Consider the following 23,290-nt stretch of genomic DNA (forward strand, 5'->3'; position numbering starts at 1 on the left):
CGTTTCTTATCGAGTTGTGCCATGCAATTATCTATGCCGGTGCCAGATCAACAAAATCATTTCAGTCTTCCAGATTATAAACAAGGGTTCAGTATGTTTCAGAGCTCCTCAGGTAACCTGTGAAAGTCTTTTTAAAAAGTTCAAAAATGTTGCTACCTGTCACAGGCCTCCAAATTTTATGTTGGATCACATTGAAGCAGCTTTTGTTGTATCAATTATTGATTTAAACCCTGATAAAAGATACATTTTCTTTTCAACTCTTGTATAGTTGAGATGTTTAAATGATCAATTCAACAACTTCCCAAAAGCAGAATTAAGAACCTCTTGGTACGTTTTAGTTTTTAGATAGAGTCCAGTGTTGCCCCAGGTTTAGTTGGAAAGGAGTTTTTTTGTATATTTTCACTACATTTAAACGATATTGCAGCTCCAATCTTATTGTAAGCAGCTAATATCATTTTGGACCACAGGTGAAAAACTAAATATTGAGAAAGACCACAATTAAAAAAACAAAACATGTATATAGGTGTAAATATGTAAATAAGACTGAGAGCATACACAAGTAAACTCTTTATTTTGATTTTATACTCTAACACCTAGTACGTATGAGGTAATTCAGGGGTGAACAGCTGCACTGCACCAGTGACAGGATTCTGTCATTCATATAAGCTGAACTGCTGTCTGAAACGGTTTTCTACCCTTAATCTATGGTTAAACATATCAGTGTTTTTTCTCTCATCCTGAGCTACACAAGCTCACATTTTAGTTCCTTAATAAACTAACAAATTGCAGGTAGTCCGGACCCCTAAACAGGCTTTAGTTTACATTCTCATAGGTTTCCAAGATTGTGCTATTATCAGATTTAATTACTTTATTATGCTCATATTATGCTGTTAAAAGTAACACAACATATGTAGAGGAGAGGGCATTTATTATCCCAAGCTGATGATCATGTGTTTTCATCTGATTTTATTGCTTTGCTGTTGTCAGCATTAAATGTTTTCAAACTAGGCAGGAAGGAAGAAAAACATCTCATCAACTTTTGGTATTTATTTATATCAAGCTTCATTTTATTATATCACATCTATTTCTGTATGCTGTTTTTACTCATGAAATAAAGAAGAGCTGTATTTTAAACTGTTTCATTGTTGATGATCCGTAGCCTAATGTTGTTTGACATGTATGCATGTGAGATATGTTTTGTTGTTAGAGTGTGTGAGAGGAACAGGATCTTGAAGAACCAATATTCCTTCATAACTACCACCCCCTACTGCTGATCTCTACACATTACAAGGACTTGACTCATGATTGTCAAACCTTGGTACCATTGGTGGTACTTTAGGTTGCTTATTAGAGATTTCCTTTGAAGCTAACAAAAATAAATGAAAGTATTGACTATTTACATATATGCAAATCAATTGGGATATTGAACAAATAAGCAGCAATAGTCAAAGATATTCAATTAGTACAGTCACAAAAGCACTTGCTGGTTTGGAATTGTATCTTCATATTGAAAACATTATTTTTACTGTAAGTCCTACTGACATTTCTAACAAATCAAAGCTTTGTGAATTAAATTAGTAATTCAATAATTTATTCTTATTTCGGCTATAAACAGACATTATTACTTCACTGGCAAGACTTGTATAAGGAGGCTTTATGTCCTTCCAGTTGGAACAGGCGAGACAGGTTACTGGCTGTGTGGATATGGGTCTATCATAATACATTGTGTTTTTTAAAAGGTGAGTTTTAGAGGTAGAAATCAAATATCTTATAAATGATGCTCTCTGTCAGGAAGCAACTTACAAAAGATCAGACAAATGCCAGGCTCCACGAAGATGTTCCAAATATCTGAGCTGCTTTAAAAAGCTGCATAAGAATGAATCCACTCAAGTCTTAGACAGGGGATCAGAGTTTTGTGGTCCGAAAATGGCACGTGGTCGGTTTCTGTGAGGACAGTTTGCCCTTCTTGGTGAGAGTGCTGCGAGCGTCCCGTCCCGCCAGGAAGTAAAGGATGGGGTCCACGCAGCTGTTGGCGCTGGCTAAAGGTCGCGTCACCTTGTAGGCCACACTGGCAGCCTCCAGCAAACTGCAGCTGATCTGATGAAAACATATTGAATATCTGAGGAGTTTCAAACAAACTGTAAGCCAATTAAAATCAGAAACAGGCTGGGGACTTACCTGTGATGGATTCACCTGTCTCAGGTATCTAAATGAATAGTAAAGACTTCTGGTCAGGTGAAAAGGAAGAAAGCACAGCATGAACGCTGCCAGCACAATAATGATCATCTTCACAGACTTCTGCTTTGACTGTTGTGCCTTCAGACCACCTCCTTCACCTTCACCTCTCTCATTAGACCCCCAGCCGGGCTCCAGAAGCTTCCGAACCATGAGGCCGTAGCAAACCATCACCACCATGAAGGGCAAGGCAAACATGATCACTGACACGACTGAGCTGTACACCAGGAAGTCATCAAAAAGCTCTGGACTGGTGGTGTCATAGCAGATTCGCTCTGTCTTTACAGCCCTAGAGGAGAACATACGTAAATACATTCAAAGCTATAGAAGCAAAATGGCCGACTGTTCAGTTTTCAGTTGTAGGCAAGACGTAAAATATAGTTTAATCACCTTGTTCTTGAAAAGTAGAGAATTGGAGCCTGGCAGAATAAAACACATGCCCACACTGCTACAGACACCAGCCTGGCCCGACGAGCACTGACCCAGCTGAGCGAGCGGACGGGATGGCAGATACCAAGAAACCGATGGAGACTGATGCAGCAGAGGAATAGAATAGAACCTGCAAAGCAGATCAATAATTTTATGTTCTTCATAAACATTAATATGAGTAAATGTTCTATAACTTAATAGTAACTTGGTAAACATTTTCAAACTTTGTGGACATTTTAAGGATAAATTTAAATTTATAGGATTTTTTATGACTGATCAACAAAAGGTAGTGCATCATTTTGAAGTGGCAGTAATATGATACATGCTTTAAAAAATTAATAGAATGTATTTTTTGGAAGGTTAAAGTTGTACCTTTCTTTTTTCTATTTCCTGTTAGATAAGTTCTATTTGATGAGTTTTATTAGTTGGGTTTCTAATACTTTTTTATAACCAATGCTGTTTTAAAGTTGTTCTTCATAATGCTATTTGTTCAGAAATATTCTCTAAAAATCTCAGAAAACTTCATAGAACAGCCGGGTTTACACTAATGTTAAATCACACACAGATAAACCCTATGTGCTAATTAATTGACTTTTTTTTTTTTTTTTAGATTTTTCTGACACTAGTTGCCTTCATTGAGAGTTCATCAAATAGGCTTCAGTCCTGCAACTTTTACATGTGTCCTTTGTCCTGTGCACTGCATTTGAATGGTGAACCTTCCTCACCAGCATTTAGTCATGCTTCTCTGCTAAAGAGATAATATTTGAGGCAAGGGTAATAAAGCAGAGTGACATCTACATAAAAGTTGAAGGACTCTGACCATCAAGGGATACAGTTTGAGACCCCTGGAAAGTCTATAAAATTTATAGAAGGCTAACATTAAGAAACTGGGTAGATATTGAAGCTATTGTTGTATTGAATCTCCATAATTTATTGCACAAATGTGTTTGTCAGAAAAAAAAACCCCATTAAGTAGTGATTTGTGGATTATTCAGTAACAGACCATTGAGATACTGTTAAGATTTCACCACGCCTTGTTGTTCACTATATGCAATGCTAACACGTATCATTATGTAGTCGTAATATTTGCCAGTAATATATCATATTATGGCCAAATGGCAAATATGGCATGATTTTACGTTGCTCTACCACTTCCTCTGTGTATCAGATTTCAGATATGTGTGCGTGTTGAATCATAGGTGTGTGTGACATACCATACAAGTTGGCATAAAACAGGAAGCGTATCAGCTTGCAGATCGGCTCACTGAAGGGCCAGTCGTTCTCGTCGGCATAGTAGAAGATGAGGAAGGGAAGAGTGAAGATGTAGAGTGTGTCACACATCGTCAGGTTGAACATGTAAATGGTGGAAGGCTTCCATCGCTTTGTACGGAACACCATCACAAAAAGAGCTGTGGCGTTCAACGCCAGACCAATGACGAAAACCAGGGCGTAGCTGACGGGAAGGAGAATGAATTTAAAGTCTTCGTTAAATCGACAGAAAGAGCTGGAGTTGGAGCGGTTGGTCATGTTGATGTGAGAGTAGGCCATGCTGATTGTGACAGCACCTGAGGGGAAGATTTAGACTGGTTACTTTAATATTCAGGCATTATTCAGAGGGCATGTAGACACAGGAAATGTGCCACTGTCCTAGGATGCTCATCTTGTTCTGATTCAGCAGCACAATTCAGAACAAATCATGCAGAGGGATGTTCAAAGTTACTCAGCAGAGATTCAGTCATTTGATTGTTGATTTTGTATTTTCTATTCGAGTGGGCGCTAGAATTAATGAGAGAAAAATATGAAGTCCTATAAAATTGGGAAAATAATTAAAATGATAAATATTATATGCGACTGTAAATATGGATTTAATTAAAATTCATGAATTTCTTTTGCTCTCCTGAATGAGTACCTAGATTTGAACATTTCAAGATGTGGGATTTATAGGTTTTACAACTAAATGTAAGGAGTTTCTTTATCTATTTACACAAATTATACTGTTGCAACACAATATTTATTGCAGCCGCATTTCCATGCAGATAATCAACAGTCACCCTCACAATCTGCATGCCTACGTTTTTGAAGACTCACAGCTGTGCAACAGAAGAGAAAAATAACGTTCTAACTCAAACCAGACTCAGTTTCAAAACTGTTTGAAGACTTTATCTCCCGCAAGCAACAACAGTGCCTCACTCAGCTTCAGCTGGCATTTCTGTGCAGTGACCATCTTAAATCAGTCATGCATTAACATAACACAAACACAATTTATTTATGCAAATATAACAGCAAACCTATTTCCATGTCAGTTTGGGGAAAAAAACTGTAATTTTGTTGTTCTCTTTCCGTTTTCTTTGTAAACCGAATCTTCTGTTCCCCATGAGCGTTCCCCTTATAATGTCCTCTTTGAAACTGTGGAAGGTTAACTTTCCCTGACAACATTTAAGAATGAGCCACTTCTTAAAAAAATCTACCCAGTTCTCCTAAATTTCAGTGTGCAAAACGGGAAAAACTAAGCACATGCAGCTATGCAAGAACATCCTGTACTTTCCAGATGAAGTAGTTTCTCACATAGATCTATAAAACTGATAAAATTAAAGGGCTACTCACATTAAATGAGAGTTTTAGCGCTGCCTCTCCTAAGCGAGGAATCCTCAGCGTGCTGCTTTTTTGGCTGAATGTACAAGTAGGAACTTTAGGTTGGTGAAGAACTTGGAGGTGTGCGCTAGACTGACGAGCTGCAGCCTGCACACTTTACCCTGAGGGCTCGGATACTATTTCTCCCATTTACAGCCTTAATCTGTCCAAATCTTTGATCTTACATGCATAACATCTCAAAAATATATCAAATTGAAAGTCTTATTAATTGTTTATTCTGCCAAGACACATAGAGAAAAAAACATGGATAAATGAAGACAGAGTCCACAGGGAGCAAGAAAATAGTATAAGAAAGTTGCAGGTGTGCATAATATGGTTAATACAAAATGTATTTCCTATACAGATATAGGAAATACATTCTGGCAATATGGCAATTTAATGTTATTTATAGAACGTGAAATATGGACATTTGTCTTCATTTTTGTCATACCACAATTAAGTAATCTATATAGGAACGTTTCATGTTTTGCTACTTTGTTAGAAGAGTTTTGGCACGTTAGTGTAATTGTTTTTTTTTTTTGTGTGTGTATTTCTCTTTAAAAATCTATAAATAAAACATAACTGCTTAAATTATGACTTTTATGAAAAGAATAACAAAGAAGTTATTATAGACACAAACACTTCTTTGTTAGGAATTTGCTTGGATTGGTTAAAATTAAACCAGTCTAATTTCAAAGAGAGTGGTCTGATGAAGAGACTTGTTTAAAAAGATGGTGGTGGTGACACCCCCATTATCACAGTGCCTCCACCAAAAGCTGTTTGACATTTGTCAGTTTTTCATTAATACAACCCACATATTCAATGCATTTTTGTTATTAATATGGCACTATTTAAGAGGACTTAAACAAGCTTTTCAACAGTAAAAACGTGTATCCAAAAAGTACTGTTCCATCAAAAATAAAATCAACCAAACAAACATTTATTTGCTTTTGGGCTATATTTATAAAGGATTTTTATTTTTATTATGACTATTGCAGATTTATTGCTTAGATATTGCATTCTGTCTTCTTCTTGTGGCCACTTGATATCCCTATTGACACCGCTTTCCCACTTTATAGCTAAGCCACTACTGTTACAGTCAAAGGAAGGAACTAGAGCCTAAACCACTGTTTTTCTCATGAACCCTGAAGGCAAAAATATTATCATTGCTGATCTCAATCTTCTGAAGTAAAACGATAATAATATTGCCCACATTTAAAATACAAGGCTTCTAAAGTTATGCTGCTGTCAAATATCGAAACATGTTCACCACCACAACCATATTTCTATTTAAACTTTTATAAAACTGATAAATCTTTGGCAGGCAAGCTAGGAGAAGGAAAAAAAACAGTGTATGCCAGCCAACTGATGTAACACGGTGTACTCATCCCCAAGGTTCACTGTTTATTGCAGCAAGAGTTTGTCTGCCCTTGATGTGGTGCAAGATATGAAAATGTTTCTTGAGATTGCTTTATTCACTGGAAAACAAACAAGCTTTAACATAGGAGACACCGTGTCTAGAATATAGTGTATAGGATCTGCTTTCTTACCTTAATTCGGCCAAAAGAAAACAAACCATACATCAAAATAATTGTCTCAGTATCCTCTCGAAATACAATATCATCCAGAAATGAATGTCATCCATTTTCTTTCCTGCCTTGAGCACTAACTGTAGATGTGTTCGGCTTCAATGAATAGCCTCGTGTGGGTGTATGTGAGGTGTTAATATCGAAAAGGAAGGTGAGAAGAGGCGCTTAATGTCTTACCTGCTTTTAGAAACTCTGCGCATTAATCATTAACTGTTCCTCACCCTTACATGTATGTCACCATAGAGGGCATACACCTTGCCTTTTCCTCTGTTAGCCAATATTACTATTTCACTGGAGCCATACTGTCTGGTCAAATAATTTGATAATGGCTTTATGAGAATTCTTTAAACACATTTGCTCTGAAAACCTTGAAATTAAGATAATCTGCTTTGGGAGAGGGGGAAACTTTCAGAATCAGATTAGTGAAAAGGAAGTTCTTTCCATGATTACTAACACGTATTAATCTTGAAGGGCTTGGACCATTTCCTTTGCCAAAGGTTACATTTCACTGTGGAGAAAACGTGGTGGGATGGGAGGAGTGGTTTAAACTGTTCTGAGGCATTATAGTCATATAATTCAGAGGTTAGGAAAGACAATTTGCACATAAACTTTATGTATCTTTCTTTTTTTGGTTTAGATTTTTTGTATTGCTTTTTTAATTAATAACAACAATCCATGCAGGGATGTTTTTATTACCTGACAAATATATTTTAATCAGTTTTATCAAGCTTTTTAAAAGGTGTGTTTAGAACTATTCATCCATTCATCTGTTTTCTTTGCACTGCTTATCTTTGCAAAGCTGTAAGGGGGTTCAGCAGTCATTGGGTGAAAGGCGAAGTTAACCCTGGACAGGTTGCCATTTCATCACAGGGCAGCACAGAAACACTCAGGACAAAAAACCCCCAACAAATAAACAAACACACACACACCCACACCCCCACACACACATGCACCCCCACCCTCGCACACCCCCCACAAACTCCTAAGGGCAATTTAGAGAAACCAATTGACCTAACAGTCATGTTTCTGGACTGTTGGAAGTGTCCAGGGATCTTTTTATGTGACCAACATGTTTCGTCTGATTGGAAATAGTAACTATTCCCCAGACAAAGTCCTGACAAGAATTTGAAGAAGATGGGAGGCTAAAGGCTAGTGATGGCACACAGCTCTTCCAACCTCAGAGATTTGGAGCTCATCACCCAGTATAACTGGCTCAGACCAGTGAAAACACACAAACCTGGTCAGCAGTTATAAGAAGGAGTTGATTAGGGGGGCAACAACAAAGATTTTTACACCACTGTTTGAAGATGTCTTCCCCCATTTACATTTTTCTCTTAAATTACAACACAAAATCTTTAATAGAAATCTGCTGCCTAAAATTTGAGTTATTAAAAAAAAAACTATTTAAATTGGAAAATGTTTTTTTTCACAAATTTCACAACTTCATCCTAATTGGAGAATTAGAGATTATATTATATTATATTATATTATATTATGAAGAGATAAGAGCCCTTGTCATTGTGTATTTAAAAACGATCGATTTTTCCTTGATCGACTGCGGTTTCTTGTTGCTATGCAGCTCCGTCTCTTGCCTTTTCTTCTTACTCAAGCTGATAGACGTTCGGGAGCGAAAAAAATAAATATACTTTTGTTGGATAACCCCGACAATAAATTGCAGTCAGTATCTCCATCAGTCATCTAGTCTTCATGTTTGCCTTCAAAAAAATATCTGCGGGCGCGTTAATCGAGGTCATGCCGGTGGAGAAACAAATAAATTGTGCTGTGCCGCTCTTGGTGTTTTTTTTCTACTACCAAACAGATATCACTGGTGTCCACATGGTGGCGCCGTTGAGCTTAATTTGCTGAAAACACTCTCTCCTTCCCTCTGCTCTTTCTTTCTCTGCTGCCTACAACAGTACAGTACACTCTCGTAGTGGCAGCAGCCAGCACAAGCGTGTGCAGTGCCTCCTCGTAGCTTCGGCTCTCAATAAAACTGGCCATTTATCATCAATCATGGCCGCCGGAGTACAGATCTAACTCTCCGTCTTCTCCTCCCTGTCGACTTTTAAAAGGAGTAGGGGGGGATTTCTGTTTGAAGAAGGCGAAAGATTATTATTGGCCCCACACGGATTTGGATTTCCTCCTGGAATTACAGTACATCTCGCAAGGGAAATACCATTCATGTCAAATCTCCAACATGCAGCCGCCGCCGAGGAAGGTGAGTGATTCCCAGGGTCCGTTATGTTTTTAGCTGGCAGCTCGTTCACACAATGACAAATAACGGTGTTGTTAAACCTCAGAAGGAAGTCATTTATTGAGACCACACAACAAGCGTTTGTCAACACAAGGTTAAAGATATCAGATGGACGAACTAGCATGGCGAGTTAGAAACCTTTATTGACATTAATGTGCATCTGTCCAGCCGTCAAAACGTCTAACCGCGTTAGCTACAAGGCGCTAGGTGGTCTGCTACAAGACGTTTTAAACAAAGCCCCACACTGTTGTATTGACTGTAACACCGTGGCTGTCATTTTAACGCGCGTTGTTGTGGAAATAACTTTAAATGTGGTGTTTATTTGTTGCATTTAAGTGCACAAGTACAAACCAAAGCCCAGTGTTGTTGTTCTGCTAATTTATGTACGCTGTCAGATTTGTGACAGCTTTTGTTTCCAGAAGGTAGAACGACAACGGGCTTTTGTCCAATGTGATGCATAATCTTTTTTACTTTAGCGAAAGAGTATAAATCAAACGAGGGTCACATTGGTTCATCTGTAAGGAAGCTGAGCTTGCAGAAGCTAAAAATCACACGCCAGAGCCAGGTCTGATGCTGGCTTATTGATTTGTGTTTTACTCTAGAGTGGAGAGACGTCTCTACAGCACTCTGAAGCACAATGCTGTCTGCGAGCATCGTATTTAATTTGAAAACTAAAGAGAGGTCAAATAAGGAACTTAAATGCAGTGGAAATGGAGTTGTTCTTACAAGCTTTAAATCCTTTGTTAGTATTTTTTATTTTTTAAACGAACACCTTCAGTTAAGCTTAGTGTATAAGTAGAGCACCAATTGACAACAAGTTCATCTTAAGTCTTTTTCAAAAGACAAAATACATATTCCAGTGCATTCCAGTATTATCAGATTGAAATTCATATTTAATTGCAGATCTGTTAGTTTCATCTGATTGTAATGTACCCCTACAGTTGGTAAAAAGTATGGGTGCACCGATTGCTGTCTTCTGGACGATCACCAGCCCCTTCTAATTTTGGACAATACAATTTTTTTTTTTCTGAAACGTGAGTAAATATTGTGACAAAGTCATTGAGTACGCAACAGTGGGGTGAGAAACATTTAGATGTGACCTGGTGCACTGGTCTGTGAGTCAGCCCTCAGGCACGGGCGAGCAAAAGGTTGATTTTCAGACGTTTGCAGAGGTAGATAAGACCAGTGGATAAAATTTATTCCTCTTGCAAGTATCGGCTGACCGCTGATCTTCCAAAACTAAAGAAATCAGGGTAATTGAATCTTCACATCTGTGTCCTCCCTCAACCTGAGTAAGCACATGGGGATAGTGGAAAGAAACGGTTCCCCTTTAATAGAGAGAAACCTCCAGATGAACCAGGCTCTAATTGAGGAACCATCACTTGAACCAACTTAGGGCTGAGAGGAAAGGAAGGAGACAAAGAAAAACTTAATGAAGCTTACCTCCATATTTTTAATAGGAAAGAAAAAGAAATGGGGCACAAGTAGTTAATGGCAGTAAAAACTATGTTAAGGGATTCAACCATGGATAAACCAGGAGTACTTTCTAAATGCACAAAAAGCTAACACAAGATTAATGGTATCAATAGCGCCATCAAAAGCTCCTTCCAGTAAAGACACTCAGAAAGACATAATAAAGCACTGGGCTAGGAATGGAAGGAGAAACATAAAGAATGCAAGTAGAGTCGTCAACAGCTTTGTCAATGACTCCGTCCAGGAAAGAGATGCAGAAGCACTGGGGTGGGAATGCTTTGTACTGGAAGGAAAACTACACGTATGATTCAAGTAATTAATGGTCACAATAGCAGCAAAGGTTTTGTTCAACAGTCCAAAATGGCTAAGCACTGAATCACTGGACTAGGAGTCATTTCTACTGAAAAGAAAAATAAAGAGAATATCAGAAGTTAATGTGCAGCATTAAGTGTGAATAACCCATAAATGGAGAGAGAGTAAAGATAGCACAGGGAAGAAAGTTGGTCAGAAAGTCTTCTAGTAGCCTACGCCTCCCACTGCTTATCTATAGAGTTAGGGTACGATAACCTATGCCAAAGAAAGCCTAAGAAAAAGATTTAGGCCTACTCTTAAGAGTAGACTGGACAAAGACCAACGACTGGTTCTATTAGAGCTTGGCTGAAAGATCACCCTCTAGATTCTGTTTTCCGAAGTCTCTGTTGGTGTTACGGTGAGCTTAAACACAGCTTTGTTGGTTCAATACATATTATACAGGTTGAACTCTAGAACAAAAGCAAACTTGGAAATATTCCGATGAATAAATCGGAGTTTGACTATTTATTTTGATGAGCGGTAATGTGAGGGAGCTTTAAGTAAGCGACTTCTATCACAAGCGCGATCATACTTGTGACGATGATGCAATGTTTGAGCGAACTGGTAATGTCTTTATCTCTGTTTTTTATCAATTGGTTTTTATACTTTTAAAAGTGGGAAACATCCAATTTTGCCTTCTATTTTATAAGAAGGCAATAATGGAAATACAGTAAATGCATGCTGTATTTGCACACAATGGACAGTGACTGGAAGTGTTTCTCACTGCTTTTTGTTATGTGGAGTCTTAAAGCAGATGCATGGTAGGCAGTGTTCCCCTGTAAGTCTCTGTGCAGATGTCTTTTAATTATCACATATCTCCCCACTGTGCTTCTTAATGTGCTGCCTTTCTACATGTCAAATCATGCCCTTAAAACTCACCCACTTTACAAGGTTCTTTCATAAATGAGGCCATGGTGAGCAGAGGCCACTCTTTGCTGTCTTTTTGATCAATTTTATGTCAAAATTCTTTCAAGAATTAACACAAATTAGCCAAAAGTACAGCTTTTTTTTTTTTAAACACTCTGCCAAGGTGGCTGACACACGCTATCCTCTCAACTCGCAGCACCACAGCCAGAGTGTATCAGTGTTTGGCTGTTAGATACAAGTATTTTCTCCCTCCCACAGCGACACATCCAGCCCCTGAAGTGTTTTGTCTGTGTCTCAGCCCATCTGCTAACAAACTGAGCTATTTGAGCCCCATATATTAGTTTGATGTGACTTAAATTATAGATGGCTGCTTCTGGGTTAACACAGACTAATAGATTAAGAGTGTCTGTGTGAGGCAGAGGCGGGAGTGAACCCAGCAGAGCAGCTTTTTCTCAAAGATATGATGTATTGATTAAATATTTAGCTTTTTTTCTCTAGCAATTTTAACGGGATATAAAAACTAACAAAAACGTATGTAAAGGAGTTAGTTGTGGAGTGTGTCTGAAACACAAGGGGGGAAAGTGAAAAATTACCTTCAGCAGATGAACAGTGTAAAAGTACTGACAGTGAGAAATACAAAAATGGAAGCAAATGCCTGACATTGGACCTGAGAGATGGAATATGCATCATTCAGATTTCAGCGGAATGATGCTGTGCCTTGCAAAAGGACATGTGCTTGAACTTCCTCTACATTTGCACATGTTGCAATCACGAACTTCAATTTATTTGGCTGTTTTCGAACAACACATTAGTGCTTTATTGTAATGTGAAAGAAAAATTCCAAGTTTTCATAAATGTATGCATTGTACAACATTTGTCCACCAGCGGAGCTACATTTCTATTTCACTATTAACAGATCAGCTTACACACCAAGAAAACACATCTAGGAAAGTATTGGCTTCATTCCTCAGCTGAGGTAGACTTGCTGGGAAGCATTTACCTTTCCAGCTAGTCTGGAAAGGTAAATGAATGGACCTCTATTATTAACAATAATAGAAGTCCATTATTGTTCTTTTTAAATCAAATTTGCCTTGATCCACAAACTGAAGATGAGTTTTCAAGTCATTTAAGTACCTACCTTTTAACATTTTGTCTTGCATCTATTACTGTTTTGGGGTTTCCAAATAAGCGGATCAAATGCTCAGAAACTTATTTTTTTCTCTGTTGCACCAAATGCATTCTTGGCTTATGACAAACTGCAAACAGATCTTCTTCTAATGACTTTCTTCATTCCACTTTTTTTTTTATAAAGAACAGATTAATAAAGTGCAGGTCTGTGGAACGTAAGGGCTAAAAACCATCGTACACCACACTTGTATTCTTATTTTTTCACTTTAAAAAAGGTAACAGGGCATTTTAGTGTCTGAGTCTGGTATTTCTAGACACAACATCAATTTATTTATCTAGTTTAGAAACATTTCATGTCTGAATAATTCATAAGTCTGAGTTAAGTACCTTTCCAAGCCAATTAAATAGCTCTCTGAAAATGGTTAGGTACTGAAAAGAAAGTGGCTAAAAAGCAGCTGAAGTCTAAAAGAAAATTTGGAAACACATTTAGGGAGCCTGAAGAAATACTGATTAACAGCAGTTTTAAAGTATGACTAGAAATTTGAATTTGAAAGCACAACAAACATAAGTTAGGAAACATTCAAGACTTTTTCATAACGTACACAGGGATGTGTTTTGAGGTCAGTTTGCTTTGATAATAAAGAGGACTGTTGCTTCAACTGCTTTTATTATATTCTCTTCATTTTTTTCAAATCTGTGTCTACAAATGTCTGTGATTTTAATCAAAATCTTTAATTTGCTGGTTGTCTCTGACACTTTTTAAAACATTTGTTAACTTCTTTATCTTACAATTCAAGTTTAGTGGACAATCAGAGTAAAGTGAGACAGATGTAGAAAAGTCACCTTCACTCCTTCACTGTTCTTGCACTTTCTACTGCAGTGTAGTCCACATCATTGTTTTATAATCTCAAGAATCTTGCTAAAAACTGTGTGTGAAACAGAAGTGCACATACTGTATTTCAGCTTAGCAAAAAATGCTTTATGTTTTTGTGAACATGGCCCAGCTACTGCTGTATCCTCAATTTGACTTTCAAGTTCACATGTAAACAACATAAATGTCATAATAATTTTCAATTTTTAGTGTCACTTTTGAGCCTTTTGATTTTTGGGTTGATCAGATTCTGCAACGGACGACTGAAGTCCATTGTAAACTGGAAAGAATGTTTTATGCTTAAAGGGCTGGTTTACAATGTAAATTATTGATTGTAGGAGCAATAAAAAAAGAAATATCTTGGAGGAATCAAATTGTTCTGGAAATTGAGGTATTTTCCCAATCAAAACTCCATCGATTGCCAGCTTAGTTAAGATTGTCATCAAGAGTAAATGTGTCACCTTCTTCCTTGTTTCTGGTTTTTCCATCTCATTCTCTCTTCTTCTGTTTTCATTCATTTCCTTCCTTGCTCTTCATGTTTCATGTCCTTTTCTTCTCACACCCCGCTTACCTCCCGATCCCCATATGACCCGCTTCTTTTTTTTTTACCCCTCACTCCTCCTGTGGTTCCCTCTGAGCAATAGAAGGTGAAATCAAGTGAAGTGCTTTAGTCCTGTTAATGTAATGAACCACTCCCCCCTTATCTTCAGCGGAGCAGCTGATGGAGAAAAAGGAAGTTCCCTCTCTCTGCCTCTTTCTCTGTTTCTCTCGTTGTGTGTAATGTGTTGTTGATTGTTTTGTCTAGAAGCGTCATGAATTTGCCCACTGTTACCGTGGTGAATAGATGATGGAATTCAGGCCACAATGCTCGGTGACCTTCTCTGTTTGGCTGGAGATGTGCGGTTGTATATTAAGGGTCTGCTTTGTCCCCTAATAAAAGCAGGGACAAACACACTGTCCTGTTTTTAGCACAGGACAGTGTGAATGGATATGGCTTAATCAGCAAAACCCATTTGTATGTGAGATTAAACTTTATGTATCTTTTTATGGCACTCAGTAGGGTCTATCTGTTTCTTAATGTTGCCATCAGAGTAGCTTCTGTTTCATCAAATGGCAAAGAAACTGCAGTCATATTTTGTGAACCACACCTTTTTAGTCCAATATTTGAATTTAAATACCTTCAGATGCTGACTTTTTTGATCCAGAATGTCTTTAGTGTTTTCGTTCAGATTAATGAATAAAGCACACAGTTATGCTACTACAATTCTTTAATTGATAATTATGTTTAACAGTCTTGTCCAGTGTGTAATTACTAAATCTGATCTACAGACTGTTGAGATGGAGAGGCTAACCAAACACATCAGAACATACTAGAAGCAAAAAAATAAAAAATAAAAAGTCTTTGTCATCTCTAACCCCTTTGAGAGAAAAAAAAATGTTGAAAAGTCGCTTAGGGAACAAAATTACTTAATAATGGAATTTACCAAGTCTTTCTGCCTTGAACAAACATTGTTGTATGTTTATTTTCTAGATTATAAATATTATTACTTCTTATGCCCCTGTCTAGGGCTGTTTAAAATTAAAAAACAAATAATTGCACAACTATCGCTTAATATTGCAACCATACCTTGGGCTGCCAGCAGACTGCATGCTCATAGCAGACTTCCTTAGCCCCAACCTGTTGCTGTTTTCTACATTTTCATCTGGCTTAGAAGTTGCTATGCTTTGCCCTTGGTAACAAAATGACAAATTTGTCAGTCAGGATATATTTCCACAGATAGTCGAGCTGTAGAAACTAAGTCTACATAATAGGAAAAAAGTCAAAATAGTAATAAACTATACAGATAAAACTATACCTGGTATATTTCATATGTTCAACTGTTTTACTTTTGTGCTTTTGCTTTTAAATCTTTGGTAAAACCCAGTGAAGCCATGAAGCTCAGGTATTTCAACTAAAAGACATCATACTGTGAATTAAGCCGATTGCAATTAATTAAGTAATCACATGATTAATTAAAATGAGCTCAATATTTTCCATACTGACGAATAATATTTTTTGAAGGGCAATTTTGTTTACAGAGTCATCATAATGCATTTTATTTATGGTTTATATGGCGTGTGTGTTTATATATTTATTTATTTTTTATTGTTTTTGGTTGCTGTATATTGGATATTTGAAATGTTTTCCAGTTCCAGTGGGGAGTGTTCTTTTCAAAATTAAATTAAAGTAATCATTCCATTATCAATATACTACATAAAAATATTACAATATTTTTGTTTAACGCTATAAGTTCTGGGGCAGTTTATTGTCCAACAAAGTTTTTGTTTTTTTTGTTTGTGACAAGCCCAGTGTTATTCTAAAAGCAGTCTATGCCTCTTGAACCTAAGGGCATCATTCTTTCACATGTTTTATTTTGTGACTTTTAGCAATTTAATCTAAACCTCAATCCAAGCGGGTGCAATAAAGGCATGATGAGTTGTGAACTGATGAATTATTACATATTAAGGTGTCAATATATGCAGCAAAATATTGCATTCTTTTAACTGTAGATGTTTTTGCAATCAAGAAAGATGTTAAGAAATCCTGTTTCTCGTAAATAGTATTGTAATAAAAATCAAGAAAGGAAAACTAAGAATTCTTGAGAAGGGTTATCAGTTGGTGAGTGACAGTCAGAAGATGAGATAAGATGCCCCCAGGGAAGAGAGATAAGGAAATGATTAATCTCTATTTTATTTATTTATTTTCTTTTGCTGTTTTCTGCAGGTCAAAGTGACGCAGGAACTAAAAAACACTCACACGGAGCAGATGACAAGGCTGCACTTTAAACATCAAACTGAATGTGACCTGCTGGAAGACATGAGGTATGACGGATCTCCGCTCTGCGTGAATCGCTCTAACACGATCCTCTGTCAAAGTATGAAAAAGGAAAAGCTAAAGCAAAATGGCAGATGTTTGGAAATCTTGTCGTCTGATTTGCACGGCAAAGACGCGCTTACACAGAAACACAAAGAAAGACGGAAAAGGAGGCAGCTAAGGAATTAGAGGGAAGTGACGCGTGAGAAAGACATAAACCGAGGAGGGAGCTTGTCATATTGTGAAGGAATTTCCAGCTGTCCTTTTTCTCGTCCATGCTCGTTTTCTTTTCAAAATATCAATCTATGTCACCCAGATCCTAGCATATTCTATGTCCATTCGCACTATCATTCAATCTGTTTCTTTACTTTTTCTCATGACACACGAGTCGACAGTTTCATCCGACAGCCGAAACTGTCCGGATTTAGGATAAAACCTCAATTCCCTTTCTCAGTTTCAGTTTCTCTGTTGACTAAACATTGATTACTTATGACAACAACAAAAAAAACTGAGCCTTTCTTCTCCCAGTGCTGTCCTCTGCTCTGCCTCAACTCTCCTCTCTGTCTCCCTCCCTCTCTCGGGAGGCAGCTCCAGCTGTTTGGGACCAGACTGGCCTGTTGCTGCAGGGGTTTTGGAGAGTGAGCAAGGCTCAGGTCTCACTGGTGGGAGATTGTGAGAGCCAGTTAAACACATGCGACCACAACGTCTCTGTTGTGTAAGTCGGCGCGAGATCAAGCTTCATACCTCTGGTTAAAGAGCTCAAAACTTGTCCTTGTCATCCTCATCAGTGGGGGAAAAAAGAAAGCTGCCTGTAGTGTTTTCTCAGTATGATACTCAAGCTTTTAATGTTTTGTAATTATTTGTGATGATGCACTTTGATGGTGGTAAAATGGGGAGCAGCGGGGTTTTGTAGTGATTGGGGAAGTCGTCTTTGATTAGGTGGCTGGGGCCTGGGCCCCCGCAGTGACCCGCATCTGTTTGCTGTTTGTTTCCTTAAGCAAGTCATTATGGCTATTGTCATAAAGAGCCACAATTTGATTTTAATACAATTCTGCAACATACCAGTGATCACATTGATAGGTGCAGTGCCTTGCTTAAGTGTTTACCACTAAAACCTTTTCACATTTTGTCTTTTATACAGCAGCCAAACAAAGTTTATTGGGATATTATTTGCTAGAACGACACAAAGCAGTGCATACTTGTGAAGTAAAAGGAAATGATATACGCTTTTTTATTTGTTTTCAGCCCCTGGAGTCAATACTGTGAAGAACAACATTTTGTTACAATTACAGAGGAAAGATTTTTGCTCTTTGCAAACAACTGGTGCTAGGTCAGACTGGATGAACGGCATTTTGAACAGCAATTTTCAAATATTGCCACAGATTCTAACTAGGCATTTCGTCTGCACTTTGACTAGGCCATTTTACATGAACAAGCTGCGATCTAAACCATTGAATAGTAGCTCTGGCTGTGTGCTGGAAGGTGAACTTTTGACTTATTCTGAAGTCGTCAGCAGATTCCAACCAGTTTTCTTCCAGGATTTATTTTAATTAAAAATCAAATAAATAAATAAATACTGTGATTAATAAATAATTAATAAATATGCCATAAGTTAAATTAATTTTCCTATGAAATAAAACAAGAGATAGATAGATAGATAGATAGATAGATAGATAGATAGATAGATAGATAGATAGATAGATAGATAGATAGATAGATAGATAGATAGATAGATAGATATTTGTTTTACTTTTTATTGCAAGCTCTTTTTATTTTATGTTCTTATATTCAGATGAGAGTGTGGAGTTTTCTTCCTGTTATTCATTAATTCAATTAATTTACGTTGGTTATTCCCATAAACTCTCATGAAAATAAATTGAACTTTGTGTGTGTAATGTGACAAAATGTGGCTGAGTTTGAAGAAGGTTTTTCATTTATAATTAATGTCACAGTAAAGATGGAGTACATCCTTTTTAGGTTTTATGTCATTTCCAGAATATTGAACCTGTTGGTTTAGTTTTTTGTGTACTTGTGGACAGTAAAATTGTTTGTTTTTACCATGCCTGCGTATATGGAAAAAAAGGCTCATCAGTTGCTTGAACTCTGTAAGAATTAATCCGATAAAGTATGGAGACTGACCTTTGAAATGATTGAAGCATACAGCAGGGCAACAAAACGTCTGGCCTCATGAGACATTTTTTCAGAGTTGAAAAGTGCATATTTTTCCACATGAAGAATACATTAAATGCAGCGCCTTAATCCCAAAAGCTGCTCTGAGGTTTTGCTGAGGTTATTTACTCTCATCAGACCACTGGGGAGCTTGAATAAAAACACTCTCTGCACTTGCCCGCAGAATCTATAAGGTTCAGGATGACGGTGGAAGACTAAGCAATGCTGGTGAGAAGAAAGATGAGAGAGGTATGGTGATGTGTTTAATCTTCTGGTTTGATGTCTTGTGCAGGAATGGTCAGAAAAAGACAGGGAGGAGAAAATGATGTGTAGTCAATGGGTTCAACTTGGTGTCCTCAATCCACCTAAATCCCCCTATATACTCTTATATCTGACTCAACAGAGATACACTCATCACTGTACTGCTGCTGACTGTTAAAATCAGCTCACAAACAGAACGTGTATGTTTGTATTCCTCTCATTTTGGTTACACTGGCATTCATCATGCCATTTTGCTGCCTTTCTGCAGTGTATTTTATGAATGACAAGAACATGTTTTTCTGTCTTTAAGTCTTTAAAATGTTTTCGGCTCAAGGGAAATATTTTTTTGAGAACAGTTGCACAAGTTTTATATTTTCCTGACACATCAATAATCATGAAATAATCAGTAAAAGAGCTAGTGTTGATGGTGCTGATGGTGCAGGATTTGACTGGAATCTCAATGTGATTCCCGTCCTGACCTGCTGGAAGGGAATTATGAAAACGATAATTGAAATTTGCGATGCACACAGATTTATTGACCGATTTCTGGGATCTATCTGTGCATATCATTAGAGCGTAATGGCTCTCCATGCTGAGTAGTGAGATGAAGCTCACCAATTTGAACCCAGAATTCTCTCAGGGTCCTGTTTTGTGCGTCTTCCATAATTTAAATGCACGGGGAACAGAAAATCAAAACCTCAGATTAATGCAAAACTATTTTGGAAAAGCAATTAGGTAGGATTGTCTTTGTATTTCACAGAACTATGCTGCAGAAAACCTCAGCTGCTGCTCTAAACAGCAGAGAACTTGTAACCGATTAAGTGCTATTAATCATAATCAGCATTAACACAGCCACCCTATTCCCATTTCACTTGAGTCCCTGTAAGAGCAGAGATTGATTATCTTTGGCTACACTGTGTAGAGGAATTGTTACACTGTAAAAGTGACAATCCCTGAAAATAGCTTTTTGAAATGAACGATGAGTCCATGTATCCACAGAGATCTGTTTAACAGGTTACATTTCAGCAGCTGTGACTGATCAAAGCAGTAGTTGACTGCGATATTGTTCTGCTGTAGTTTGTTTTTGTCAGACTGTCGTATAATAATAATTTATTTGATGGAATGGGAAAATTGTGTAAGTTATTTGTTTGGAGCATTAGGAGTTGGGTTTTTACTAATTACAATATCTTTTTGTTTAATCTATTAGCTTAATTTTCTTAAATAATCTAAATGAAAAATCAACAATTTTCTAAGAGTCAAATATTTTGCGGCAACCATTTCAGCAGATAATTATTAATGCAGAGTGTTTGTTTAGTCGATGGCTGCATAAGTAACATCACTTTGAGCTTTTCTTTGTTTTCCACCTGTCGATTTAGAGAGCTTTCCTAAATAAGATAAAACCCTTCTACGTTCTAGCAAAGCGTCTACGTGATCTGAAGAATCTCCCGCAGTGATCATGCAGTGTGAAATCACAGCAGCTCTCTTCTGTCTCTATTTCTGTCTGTGACTCAGGCGGCTGATCTCAGTCAGTCTGCCGTTAACCAGTGATTTTAGCTGTTTCCTCATGTTTAACTCCTTGTTTTTTTGGGGGGGGTTTACCAGAGAACCCCTTGCCCTCATTAAACTAAACACTCTTTCATCATTAAGAACATGAACATGGAGACACTCATCCACTTCTTGGCCACTCTTTATGCACTCAAGTATTTCCCATCAGGCACATTCACTCTTTCTTTCCTTGCTTTGCACTTCTCGCACAGCTGATGCTGACATGATTTCCTGACTCATATGCCTTGCAGTTACAACGATGAATTAATCATAAGCAGAACGAAGCAGAAGGAGTGTTGGAGAAAACAATAGTGGAGGAAGAATAATAGAAGCAGAGAGCAAAAAATGAGACGAATTAAAAAAAAAAGGAAACAAGAGTACAGAGATTAATGAACAGCATGAGCAGGTTTTAAGAAGTGGAATAAATCTGATGAGTACAACGTGTTATTGCTCACAATTGTTAGAATTTTTCCACTGCTGTAAGAATGAGTAGTGTCATATAAACATGTAAAATTAATCTTGGGCATAACTGGCTGTCCATGTTTACAGGTGCAATCTCTGCTGTAATGTCACCATGACATCATGAATGGTCTAGACATGCCCAGGGATCCCAGCGTGATTTGTTTGCTGATGTGATTATTGACTCTGAACTTGTGTTGGTTTCTCTCCTGTGCTTTTGAGGCACCTTACTAACACAAATATAAAGCACTGACACGTAAAAGTCGAGCAGAGAGAATAAAAACAGGCAACATTAAAAGAAAACCATAAGAAATTAGTTTGCGTGGGTCAACATCTTGTCACAGCACAGTACATAACTGTAGGATTTTATAAGAAGTGGTAATTGCATAGCCTTAGGGTAAAAGGTTTATATCCAGGAAGTCCTAAACCAGGGCTTTTCAAAGTGTGGGGCACCAAAGTTCTACGGGGGGTGTGTGACATGTGGAAAAAAATTTACCAGATAAAGTAACTGAACATTTAGTCAACTTCACCAAACCTATGTCAGATACAAAATGGATAGGTTTTTAGAACTGAAGGCTTTGGTAAGGAGACAGTCAGGGCAAGCAAAAATAAAAAGACTGAATTATATGACCATGATGACTTAAAATTTTGATTTTTTGGCTGGATCTGAAGATGCTTTCCATTGATGAGGTTGGATACACCTATTATAGAATATGTCTATGCCTTAACATGGGACAATAGGGACATTTCATGGCATTTTTGTTTTACTTGTTGAATTTAATTGCTGAAATAAATGAACAATATCAGTAGATGTTTTAATCACCATTGAGGGGGTGGGGAGAGGGAACTACATGTGGATATATTCCAAAACTTTTATTGATTGCAAACAAGAACGAAGGCTTTTTGATAACTGAGGACTGTTTGTTGGGAAAGGTGTGGTGAAACCTAAAAACAACTCTGACGTAGGTGTTTGTTTACTTTGTTTTGAGTAAATACACCGGTATTACAGTGTAGATAAGAACTGCTGTTGTCTGCTGATGAAGTCTTAGTATAAATAGATTTTCAGGAAATAACGCACAATTATCACTTCAAGTGTGGCTCACATCTATTTCTGTTCAACTGCTAAATGGTAATTGCTGATCCCACACACTATATATCAAGTTAAATAAAGTTCCAGTTTAAGAACTGCTATTTTAGGCTGCAGGTTTTGCTTTTAGATAACAAGGTGTAACTGTCTAGTAAACATGAGCTTGCAGAATAGATAGTGGTACATAAAAGCTCCTTGTACAGCTCCTTGTATATTAACATGCCAAAATGTATGTAAATTATTTGTGGTGGTTTTATTTTATGGAAAGGTATTTATCTTTGAGAACATAGCTTATGGTTTTGATTGCCCCCCCCCCCCCCCCCCAAATGCACCTATAGCATAATAAAGATTTGGAAATATTTATCTTTATAATGATTGTCAACATTTAACACATTAAAGCACTTTTAAAGCATCACAGTGATACAACTCTCATCATAACCTACTCACATTGTCCTTGCTGCTCTTTTCCATCATCACAGTGTTCCCACCTCCATATGGAAATTTTAGAATCACAGTCACTAAAAGCTATATCAGGGGTGGGCTTTTGGATCATGCAAAGTATAATATTGGTGTCCTGACTGTCATTTCAGGTAATATGAGATATAAGAATCTACTAAGTATTGCATCCAAGAAGTGATTCTTGGACAATTGGGACTCTTGTCTTAGTTGGTGATGCCAAAGGTGTTGATTTTGAAGTTGAACAGAAACATACAGTACTTTACTGTGCTGCTCTTCCTGTTTGGTGAGCACTATGTATTGAGTGATCGCCTAACAAAAGCAGGGCTGGGCACAACAGACCAACAGAGAACATTATTGCTGTGTAAGGTGTGTTTTCTTGTGGAGCAGGCTTGTGTGGCGCTGTGGCTTAGTTGGTTAAAGCGCCTGTCTAGTAAACAGGAGATCCTGGGTTCGAATCCCAGCAGTGCCTTCTTTTTATACATATATACGTCACGCCTTTTCCTCATTTTCATGTGATAACTCTCGGAATAATCAGAATCATTTTTATGCCAAGATTGTGTGCCCAAGCAAGGCGTTTCAGTCTCACTGATCTGATTGCTGCTCAGAAAATTAAAGCAGTCTATAGAGT

At 37.5% G+C, this 23,290-nt stretch overlaps 2 protein-coding genes and 1 non-coding gene across 7 annotated transcripts in view; 2 read left to right on the top strand and 1 right to left on the bottom strand.

The window, feature by feature from the left end:
• Positions 1 to 554: 554 nt before the first annotated feature.
• The window catches only part of p2ry2.1 (purinergic receptor P2Y2, tandem duplicate 1), a 44,492-nt gene continuing 21,756 nt past the window's right edge, over positions 555 to 23,290 (bottom strand). Inside the window, exons 1-5 of one of the 2 annotated variants that reach the window (XM_032590840.1) lie at positions 5,269 to 5,843; positions 3,879 to 4,229; positions 2,626 to 2,794; positions 2,179 to 2,524; positions 555 to 2,097 (exon numbers count right to left, since the gene is read on the bottom strand). In XM_032590840.1, coding sequence (XP_032446731.1) covers positions 1,906 to 2,097; positions 2,179 to 2,524; positions 2,626 to 2,794; positions 3,879 to 4,212 — 1,041 coding nt within the window. In that variant the 5' untranslated portion in view covers positions 4,213 to 4,229; positions 5,269 to 5,843 and the 3' untranslated portion in view covers positions 555 to 1,905. Of the gene's footprint in view, positions 2,098 to 2,178; positions 2,525 to 2,625; positions 2,795 to 3,878; positions 4,230 to 5,268; positions 5,844 to 23,290 lie in introns of those variants that run through there. The other variant, XM_032590841.1, reaches the window with a different exon arrangement.
• Positions 8,767 to 23,290, top strand: part of fchsd2 (FCH and double SH3 domains 2) — a 62,606-nt gene continuing 48,082 nt past the window's right edge. The window contains exons 1-2 of one of the 4 annotated variants that reach the window (XM_032590834.1): positions 8,767 to 9,102; positions 16,593 to 16,690. In XM_032590834.1, the coding sequence (XP_032446725.1) occupies positions 9,082 to 9,102; positions 16,593 to 16,690 (119 nt within the window). In that variant the 5' untranslated portion in view covers positions 8,767 to 9,081. The remainder of the gene's footprint in view (positions 9,103 to 16,592; positions 16,691 to 23,290) is intronic. The other 3 variants (XM_032590835.1, XM_032590836.1, XM_032590837.1) reach the window with 3 other exon arrangements.
• trnat-agu (transfer RNA threonine (anticodon AGU)) lies at positions 23,058 to 23,131 on the top strand. The gene has a single exon. It is a non-coding gene; the product is annotated as a tRNA-Thr (tRNA).

The sequence above is a fragment of the Xiphophorus hellerii genome, chromosome 18 (genome assembly GCF_003331165.1).
Source record: "Xiphophorus hellerii strain 12219 chromosome 18, Xiphophorus_hellerii-4.1, whole genome shotgun sequence".
Classification (NCBI taxonomy): Eukaryota; Metazoa; Chordata; class Actinopteri; order Cyprinodontiformes; family Poeciliidae; genus Xiphophorus; species Xiphophorus hellerii.